Source organism: Mytilus galloprovincialis, chromosome 6, assembly GCF_965363235.1.
Source record: "Mytilus galloprovincialis chromosome 6, xbMytGall1.hap1.1, whole genome shotgun sequence".
NCBI lineage: Eukaryota > Metazoa > Mollusca > Bivalvia > Mytilida > Mytilidae > Mytilus > Mytilus galloprovincialis.
Window position 1 is genome coordinate 50,341,494 of NC_134843.1, and position 11,259 is coordinate 50,352,752.

Here is an 11,259-nt window from a genome sequence, read left to right on the forward strand (position 1 = left end):
ACATTCATTACATGAAGAACTGGAATAGCTATCATCTGGAACGATCAGAACTGTAAACTGGTTATAGTTATAGGGAAAAACGTTTTATAAGAATCTTTAAGCATTGTTAAGGTTGTAGTCGATAAGATGCAACTTTAAATACCTTTCAATCCATTTTGAATATCACAAATCCTAAGACTTGGTACGATAATATGATAAGCGTTTGTAGCCATTCAGGAAGATTACATCTAGGTACAGAAAAACGTGGTAACTGTGCATAAACGATTTTATTTATCTGCACCAGATGCGCATTACGACAATCAATGTCTCTTCGATGAATTTGAACATGTACTTCTCCATATCCGCTATACGAGTGATATATTTTTTCTTTATAATTCAAAATTTGAGACATTCAATCTATTCCATTTAACCTATTTTATGTGAAACCTAAAATGCATTTATTTGTGTTTTTTTGTCACAACTGGATCGTTAGAATTGGCTTTAAGTTCTGCTGAGCACTTAACAGCAGGACAAAAACGATGTTTTCAATTGTTACATGCTCAGCCAGGTACGTACTTCTAATGCAGCACCAACATTTTTCCTGTCTTATCTTCGGTGTTGAGAATAAAATAGTTATGGCACACCCGTTTCACACATGATAACGGATATGTTCTTAATGCTGTAACTACAATCACGTTCACTTTACCCAAACTTGACCTACCAAATTAGACGACTTACTGGGTTTGTACTTACAATTCTCTTTATCATTCCGGAGCACTAGAAGTTTTTTGTTTGGTTCTTGTCGCTTATTTTCTAGATATGTATGGTTGGTTCTGTGAACAATTATTTACCTGTTGGTCTTTTTCTTCTTTTTTCAGCCATGGCGTTGTCAGTTTATTTTCGACTCATGAGTTTGAATATCCCTCTGTTATCTTTCGCCATTTCATGTAACCTATACTTCATAAAACATTGGTCGCATGTAAAAGATATTGAACTATTGGTTTCGAACTTTATTAAACGCCTTTTGTCTTGACAATATGTATATCAACTCAACAATAAGTTTGCCTAATTCGTTCATTTTACAGTTTTTGAATAAACATTTGCATGTTTAGTATAAATCTCACATCATGAATTTCGAAGCAAAATCGTTGTTTTTCATAGATTATATTTACTGGTATCACTTAAGTTGAAAACGGTATACAAAAAGAAAAACATATTATTTAATATAACATGGCTCTGTACATTTGTTCTTATTTCCGAAAAAATCTTATACAACTCAATATCCTTTATGCTGCATGGAATCAGTTTCTTATGAGAAAATATGATTAACCAATCGATGACTGACATGAACATCTTTAATAACATACAATCACGTGCTCACTTAACCTTCTCAGTAAAATAATATAAATATTGCATGATATTTGAAACCGTGTACATAAATGTTTTGTATTTCATTGAAGAAGGTTTGATTATTATTGTAAACTAAAAAGTGCTTTTGATTTTTTTGAAACGTTCTGTATAGTGCAACAATTTAATTGTATTGAGTTATGACAAAACGTATATATTACGAGGTGCAAGATAACTACCACGCGCATTTTATCAATACAACGAGATGTGTCCTCTCGGAACTGTTATCATCAGTTATAAAGGATGACAGACAATCGGAACCGAATTCTCGTACTAGTTTTATAAAGAAAAAGAAGCAGCATACTTATGATTGTATAGAAAACGATTTACGGAACAATAGTTTTGGTCTTCCTATGGACAAAATTACACGATATTCTAATGAATGGCATGTAAATGACTCAAAAAAGCAATTTAAAAGACGGTCTTTCGAAATGACCTCAGAACGACTTTTAAATGACCGTTTTCCGTTCCGTCGTAGACAAAGCAGTTGTTCATCAGTGTCATCTAAATATAGACCAAGACTAACAAGTGATGCTTCGAATGCAAATTCGATTTCTTCTTCTTGGAGTCATTTATCATCCTGTTCAACTGGATACTACAGGGTACCAATTATGGGAGCTCATGGTGTTGGTACAACGGCTTTAAAGAATCGGTTTATGAGCTCGGAGTACATGTCGGCTAATGAATCAGGTATCGGTAAGTAATCTAGTTTATCGAATTCAAACGGATTTCAACAAATCTGTTCTCGAAAATCAACATGTTTATCTGTATACTAATTTTAATATTTGAAAAGATAACTAGAATGCTCAAAACACTAGATAATAGTTACATTATATAGCACATCCACTGTTGATAAAGGAAAATACGGATTAAATGTCATTGAAATAACATCATATGACAACAATAACAAAAGCAACCAAGAAGACAACAGAGTTGGCAATACTAGACATATTCTAATTCCTTTTTTTATCTTCCGGAATCTTAAACAATTGTGAAAAAATTAGACAAGCACAATAAAATTCTACCTTCAACATCACATTTTATATTTAAAAGTCAATGACAACTGTTTCACTCGTCTTATACTTGTTTTATTTTGTAGATGAAATTGACGAGAGAAAACTAACCGTTGTCGTTGACAATGAAGAATCAACAATGGAATTTATAGATTTTCTATCCACTGATGTAAGTATATTACTAAATTTTTGTTTTCACTTTATTTGTTATTTTTTTCTCCTTGCCGATTTACTTGAAATTTCGTACGATGTATAATTACAACAACTGGAACCGATCTCGTTTAATTATCGAATGACAAAAGAATAATCTACTAAAAACTAGCGCTAAAATATTTGTTTGCCAAAAAATGTCAGGAAAGCATAACAATATATTGCTTTACTATTAAAAATATGACGTACACTTATGTTACCTGAAACACCCCAACAAACAATATCAACTATTGAGTTTTCACGTATGTCACTATCTATACATACAGACTTGGTTTTTAACTTCAAAGTTTCATCAAAATATGTTTGAATCTTATGAGTGAAAATTTAATTAGATAAATCTAAATTAGTCTCATAAAAAAATTGAAACACCAAAATGTTTAAACTTACATTTATGACTTGTTTTATTTAGGACGATGATTTACCAGCGGATGCCTATGTTGTTGTGTTTTCTGTTCATGCTAGCGATTCTTTCTCAATAGCAGAGGGGTTTCTTCAATATATACGGAATGAACTCTATAGTGATAGACCAATAATATTAGTTGCCAACAAAATAGATTTAGTCAGGAAACGACAGGTCAGCAAAGAAGGTAGGATGTCATACAGAAAAAATGAAAACAAAACGTTATAGATTTCATGAATCCGAAGTGCTTTCTTTACTATAAAAAAAGAAGATGTGGTATGATTGCCAATGAGACAACTATCCACAAAAGACCAAAATGACACAGTAATTAACAATTACAGGTCACCGTACGGCCTTCAACAATGAGCAAAGCCCATACCGCATAGTCAGCTATAAAAGGCCCCGATAAGATAACCTTCGTTAAGAACGTTCAAACCAAAAATGTGAAAGCCAGGGATTATTACAACATAAACAGATGAAGAGCTATATAACCAAAAAGCATCCCAAAATGATAAAATCAATTAGCTATTTAAGGTTATATATGATCACAATGACTATGTTTTGTTTATCATAATTATATCCATTGTAATTTTATATTTTTTAAGAGTAAATTGTCATTTTTAACACATATGCATATTCGAATGCACAAAATGATAGAAAACACATTTTGATACTGATTAACATTATGTCTAAAATATGTCTTATTCCTTTTTTTCAGAAGCACGTCAGCTTGCAAAAGAATTTGAATGTAAATACATCGAAACATCAGCTGTGTTAAACCACAAAGTTGACGAACTATTAGTTGGATTGTTAAAACAAATAAAACTAAAGCTTAATCCAGAAGCCATCCAAAAAGCAGCTGTTTTGACACAAGTCACAGGGAAAAGACATTATCTATGCAAAGTAGTAAAAAGAATTTTGAGTAAAATATTAAGACGTACTTCAAAACCGTTATCTCAATGTGAAAATTTATTCAACCTATGATATTTTATTATAGAACACATGTATCATGATTCTAATTAAGCATATTCAATTGTGGTATATTTTAACAAAACAATATAGTTTAAGGTGGTACCTAACACTACTAACTCTGTAAAGTCAGCTCAACGTTTTAATTACGTTGTGTTGTAAAAGGAATATTAAGCTTTTCAATGATCAAAATTGTAGTTTGTCGAATTACTATATAACCAGTGTAATTTTTCTGACAAAACGGTTTGTTCAAAATTTTTTAAAGTTTTATATTTTTATTAAAGTCTCAAAGTAAATACTTTGACAAAATTTTATGAAAATTAAACGAGCCAAATTAATTTTAGTGAAAGTGTCTGGTACCACCTTAATTGGAACATTAAACAAGTAGGAATACAAACGCCAACAAACATACATTTGTACTTAAAAAATATATATATTTATATTTATATCAGCAATTTTTCATTCATATGCAAATAATTAAAGTATTAAATGTATTTTGATTAAGATTTCTAAGAACAGAATGTAAAACAAAAATAACGTAACTTTTAAGTGCCTTATAAGTGATCTTAAACGTATATATCAATGTTGGTCACTTTGTTAGCCTGTGTTTACCTCATCTTATCTAATTTCAAGTGGTACTTAAACAACAAATACAATGCTTGATAAGTTATAACCTTTTAACAATGTCTTGTCACGATTTTTACAATCATGTGTTTTTATCATATAAATATATGCAACTATGGCAATTACATTTCATTATTGTTTTATTGTTAACCATGAAATTTTTTATGAAATATTGCTAAACTGTTAAATAAATTGTTACGTTATCAGGAAAGAAAATATTGAAAAATAAATGAAAAAAGGAAATAAATCATTTGCACGTTTTTTTAAGATAACATTTAGTTCCTGAATGTGACCTACCGAATATACATATCACTAGGTTAAAAACATAAGCATCATGACGGATACCACACGTGGAGCAGGATTTGCTTACCCTACCGGAGCAGCTGAAGACACCCGTAGTTTTATTTGGGGTTTGTGTTGCTCTGTCTCTTGTTTTCCATGTTCTGTTTGTGTACTATTGTTGTTCAGTTGGTCTTTTTTTTTTTTAACCATGACGTAGTCAGTTTTTGTATCTGTTGCCTCTTTTAATATACAACGTAACGTGCATTTGACGTACATTTTATATACGCCTGCTATCCAGGGACCCCTTATAAAGAGATGAAAGTTCAAAAAAGGTTGTTTGACTTTTGACAATTGAACCTTACAAACAAAGAGATTGTTTTGATAAATTTGGTTGATTGTGTACTTTCATCCCGTAATACCTTCTTCTTTTTGGTTAGCTGTACCAGATAACCTCGATTGAATTATGGACATGATCAGAACTTTGGGGAAACACGTTTGTCAATGAAAAGATCTCGCTCGACATGAACTTTTATCTCCCGCGATATGAAGTTTTTACACATGTTATCCATTACGTCTGTAACACTTTTCCAGGGAATGAATGAAGCATGACACTTTATCGTAATATTGTGTATTAAAGAAGGCTGTGAGATTATTTAGAAAGTCAAATATCTTTCGTTTGAACATTTTGAAGAGAGGTACATTGCATTGACAATACCATACAGACAAAAAAAAACAGAATAAATAAAAGACAATTCTGCAACACGCAACACAATAACAACAGATTCAGCAACATGGAATCAACTACAATCTAAAAACGAACTAATAGTATAAACTAGATAAAGTGGAATGCATGTCAATAATACAAATATCTCTCTGAGTCAAAAATGACTTGTTTCTAATCATTTAATATCACCGTACAGCCTTCAGCAATGAGCAAGAATATACAGACAAAATAACTATAGAAAAAATTCCATGGGCTAAGTTTTAACAACACAGTTCGGTCAATTACCAAAGACATATACTAGTACACTTTGTACTAAAAATTATTAAGAAAGATATAAGCTCCATTAGGTAAAAATGATTATACATGGATTTGGTTAATATCGTAGATCGCATTCGGAACCTTAAGCCTTTCACAAAAAGACTGCATTCAGTCATCTACACAAAATAGTTTTACATTGGCTAGAGGTATTAGGAGTAGGGGGGAGATATCAAAACACATGTTTTGCGAAATTTCTTACTGCATCGAAGACTCTTGGGTGGACTTCTGCTGTTATCTGCTGTTTGGTCGGGTTGTTGTCACTTTGACACATTCCCCATTTGCATTCTCAATTTTATTACGATAACTATTCACTTGTATTCTCTTACTATGAACATGATGAACAACAAAATAATTTTGGTAAAGAAAATTCCGTTTTCCTAACAATAACATAATTATATTCGTAGTGTACATTATTTTATTACACGTCATATTGTCCCAGGTTATTGTTGCTTGTTTGAAATTGTTTTAAATACTAGTATTGTATTTATATTTTGTCAGTGTATGTTTAATTGTTTTGAAAGTGATTTTGTTGATCAAAATGATATTTTAAAGTGTGCCTTTCTATGTTGTAGTGTTATGCTGCAATTTCAGGTTAAGGTGAAGGTTGCCTTCAAAAACATTGTCTTAAGTCAGAAACCTGTTGTTCAGTGGTCTTCGTATATACAGGTTGATTTTGCTTTGTCCACCGGCCACCATGGGAGTGGACGTGGGGTAGGCATGCAATTTCTTTTGTTTAATCTAAAGACTTGCAAGTACAATTACTTGAAAAAAGCAGATAAGTATTTGTAACAAATATTTTTACTGAAAAACGGGTTGGCTGCCAACGGTGGGCAGGTGGAAAAAGCAAAATTCACATGGGCTGTTGTGTATATAAAAGAAAATGTGGTATTATTGTCAATATGACAACTCTCCATAAAAGTCCAAATGACACAGAAATTAACTTCTAATTATGGTCACCATACGGATTTCAACAACGAGCAAAGCCCATACCGCATAGTATGATATAAAATGCTCCGAAAGACGAATATAAAACAATTTAAACGAGAAAACTAACGGCCAAATGTATGTACATAAAATGAACGAAAAACAAATGTACATTGCATAACAAGTAACAAATGTTTCACGATATGTATCTAATAACTTGTAAAGTTACTGACAAACTAATTAGAAAAAATCATGTTACCCTTTCCCATCGGATGCATGCAATATTTTACTGAACAGTAAGTGAAACCTTATTTCTTCATGAAAGAAGTTTTACATTATCATTTTTAAAAAAATCGAATTAGCAACTTCCTTTTGTGTCCCTTAGTTTGCTGTTTGTTCAGAAGTCTTGAAAAGTAATTGTTCAGAAGTCTTGAAAGGTATATTGTGACCTTAATTAATTTTTTTTAACGTTTTTCACACTTACATCTGAAATAGAAAGAAGGATGTTAAAATAGAAAAAATAATAGAAAACGTGATCTATGTTTACAAACAAGTATATGTTAATGAACGGTTGTCCTTTTCTTCCTTATTAGTATGAGCGATTGCGGGTACTTAAGATAAAAAAGTATAAGATTTCCTTTGAGGCATTTCTAGTTTTAAAAGGCAATACATATATTTCGAACAATAAATATGTGTTCTATTTTTGCTATGACAAAACAATGAGAAAACGAAACCCTTACAGTTTAAAGTATATTATTTAGAAAAATATATTGAACAATTATGATATTATTGTAACAACTAAACAGCTACCATGCAGATGAGGCATTGTTTCACCAACAACAAGATCTTTAGAAGGCCACATGCTTTGAACACTTAATGATTTATCTAGTAAAAAAGGTATTGTTGCCTTGAAAACTCAGACTGATTTATATATAGATAATGTTCTCAGTTTGCAAGGACAAAACTAATTTAGATGATAGATGAATATATATAGGTATATTTGTAAATGTCATATGAACATAAAGATATGTTGTAGGATTGTTATTGAGACAAATACACACCAAGGACAGCAAGGACATAAGGAGTGGTATGTATATACTCATTGGGTAGTGTACAGCCTTCAAATATTCGCAAAAATAATAAAACATTTTTGCATAAAAAGGTTGATAAAATAATAATACTTCAAAAGCGGATTATCATGATAAATTCCTAAATCATTAGATTATTTAAGCATCCCTGGCTTTTTAAATGTTCCAATCTTTATGCTAATGGTAACTTTTATGCTCGAAATCATGTTTCTTTTGAAGATTTAATAAGAAGATATTTAAAATAACAGCTACCAGGACTATATGAATTGCTATGCACACGTGTTTCGTTTACATTAGTCTTATCAGCGTCACTTACTGCCAAAAAATGGAAAGCCATATATATATGCTAGTCAAATTAATTTGAAACTAAATGATTTTTCTTAGAAAGGAATTGATTGTTTCGTTTATAAAAGAAAGTTTTATATAGAGGAAACTTTGTCAATTTCCAGGGACACAACTGATTTAGTTGATGGAAAATAATATGTATTACTAAATAACTTAATCATATGCAAATAAGCTGGTGTTGTTGGACGGCTTATCAGATAGATACTTACCAAAGACAGTTGGACTCGGATGTATACAACTACATCCTTCACGCCTTAGCAAAACAAATACCGGTTACATGCATACAAAGGCCATGCAAAACCTTCAAAAGGGATGGACATATTTCAAGCTCCGAAATTTAGAAATTTCGATGAAGTGTCGTTCCTGAGAAAAAAAGACAGAATTGCAATAACCAAACGTAGTACGTACCTATTGTCATCGTTGACAAACATTGTGTTAGTTATCCGGAGAATATCAATCGCATCCGTAAAACTTTTGATGTTATTTATAAAACAAAGGTCACAAATACATACTACACTTAGTTAGGAAAAACATATCGTCATTATTCCATTATTCCATTTGACTTTGATTGATACTTATAAACCCCGTTATTGTGTTATTGTGGTGTGGTGAATATTTGTATGCATGTCTTTTGTTTTTGAGCTTTGTCTATATGCCTTTTTGTATTTCTTTGTTGATATAAATTGTACTCTTATTTACTATTTTAAAATGAATGATGTAGGTTTGAATTTTGAATACAAATTGAGGAGAAAAAAATAAAATTAATTGAAAGCAAGAACCTATTGATTATCTCTGTCGAGAAGATATGACGATCGTTGTTGAATTAAACATCTAAAGCAACTATAATAGTGTATGCGTGAGTTATGTGTTAAATTATTTGACAGTTCAGCAAGCACACACATAGTTATATGTTAGTATCACCAATGTGCTGAACAATTTTTCAGTTTTAATTACACTCGCAAATTGAGAAATGTATCTATGTATCAGCTATAAAAAGTTTTTAAAAAATCCGAAACCGAAGAAATTTCAATACGAAATGTTCGTAATCAAATGGCAAAATCGCCAGCTCAAACACATCAAACGAGTAAATAATAACTGTCATAATCCTGACTTGCTCACAAAACATAGAAGTCGCACGTTTTTTTTTCCTTCATATTTTTCTACTGGAACTTTCTATGTTGCAAAAGACAACACTGTATGATACTGTACAATACGAAACATATTCAATCTACAAATTTAGAAAAAAAGAAAGAAAAAGCCGAAAAGAAAGTAAAATCATTTTATTTCCCTTGCTGCAGAGGACTGTTGCTAACCATGTCATATAGAAGTAACTCTTTTTATTATATATGTGGTTAATATGTTGTAAATTTTGTCTTATTATCATAAATTGAACTAAAATATATGGTAACTGCTTGTTAGTTATATTTTTGCTTTCGTCCTCAATAACCGATTGCACAGTGATACTTTTAATTGCCGGTGGAATACTTGAGGATGTACTTACTAGGTGATCGAATCATGCTACATTTAATGTAAAATTATATAAATCAAGAATTCCAAATTGATATTTTAAGCTAGAAGAGTATTTGTAAAGGATCAAAATAAGCTAAAAATATTGATAGGCCATGGAGCTCTTTTGTGAAATATTTGATTTTTAGAATATGGCGGAAAAAGGCTGACTCGGACTTTTACCTTATATTTGCATTGGAATTATATGGGTCACAAATCAAAAGAAAGAAAATCAAGAATCTGCTTAAATTTTGTCAAATGACCTTTTGTAAGCTATTAAGTCTTATTTTAAAAGATAAATAGATGTTATGGGGCAAACTATTTTACCTTGTATCGAATGAATAAAACACAAAAGAGTCCGAACATTTGACACTTATTCCAAAACCTTATCAAAGTACATTATTAAAGTAACAGTCCATATGTCACACATCATATGCTATCAATAAAAACATTTAAATTTGATATCTATATTTTAATGAACACGTCATTTGTTGATTTCAAGAATTCTGTTATAATTCATATATCGAAATGTTATGCAGCTGTTTGTATTTCTAAACACGTCATTTGTTGGTAATAATAAATGTTTATTAGCAAATATATTGGTACACTTATTCTATATCTTAAAATTATAGAATGGATGGAGCATTATTTCGAGCGAACATGTGCTTGAATTAAATTCTAAATAAAATGTCGATAAGACAATCAACTGCGACTAAATTACATTGAACCTGTCATGCAATGATTTGACCAATTTATGCTTTACCTAACATCTTAAATTAACTATTATACATTGTATGTGTGGTTCATGTGTTAAATTGTTTGGACAGTTAAGACAGCACACGCATGAATAAAGTTGATGTTCGTCATTAGTTACCGATTTTAGATACAAAATATACTGTCAACATCAAGTGGCAAATATCTGCTAATTTGACAATACCCTAGCGGTACAAAAATATTTGAAATAAGGTCCATAGTATCAAAGGACAGATTCTGTTATTAACGACATTTCTAATTGAATATTTGTCAACACTTCATTTGTTGATGATACGGAGTTTGCAATATGACTTGGTACATGTTCACTAATATACTTGTTTTTGTAATAATATGCAGCTGGTTTTACTTCCGTCATCTCGTCGTAATGCACGTACACAAAGAACTGTATAAATGACTAAGATAGGAAACCAATCTATTAACTGATTGTTTGTGTAACTGAGTTATTTGATATTCCCAAATATATTTTACGCTTGTCCATAATGGAGTTTTTATGCGACATATTTTTAGTATTAAATGTATATCAGTGCAGCCGAAATTTCTATTCGTGTTTCATTCAGGGGCAGTCAATAAATGATGGTCCATGTATGATTTTGAAGCTAAATAAAAAAAATTCAACACTTTATTTTAAAGATAACATGAACTGTTTGTAAATATAAAGTGAAAAGTTATTAATTGGCTCAGTAAAGCTTCTGCACA

At 30.9% G+C, this 11,259-nt stretch overlaps 1 protein-coding gene across 1 annotated transcript; it reads left to right on the plus strand.

Moving 5' to 3' along the window:
- Positions 1 to 1,817: 1,817 nt before the first annotated feature.
- LOC143078602 (ras-related protein Rap-2a-like) lies at positions 1,818 to 3,993 on the plus strand. Its single transcript, XM_076253458.1, has 4 exons — positions 1,818 to 2,082; positions 2,486 to 2,568; positions 3,019 to 3,196; positions 3,728 to 3,993. Exons 1-4 carry the CDS (start codon positions 1,818 to 1,820, stop codon positions 3,991 to 3,993), a joined length of 792 nt encoding a protein of 263 aa, XP_076109573.1.
- The last annotated feature ends 7,266 nt before the right edge of the window (positions 3,994 to 11,259 follow it).

Coding starts and splice junctions, on each gene's coding strand:
- LOC143078602 (XM_076253458.1), top strand. CDS start 1,818: ATGACCTCAGAACGACTTTTAAATGACCGTTTTCCGTTCCGTCGTAGA. Junction 2,083..2,485: donor GGCTAATGAATCAGGTATCG/GTAAGTAATCTA, acceptor TTTATTTTGTAG/ATGAAATTGACGAGAGAAAA. Junction 3,197..3,727: donor ACGACAGGTCAGCAAAGAAG/GTAGGATGTCAT, acceptor CCTTTTTTTCAG/AAGCACGTCAGCTTGCAAAA.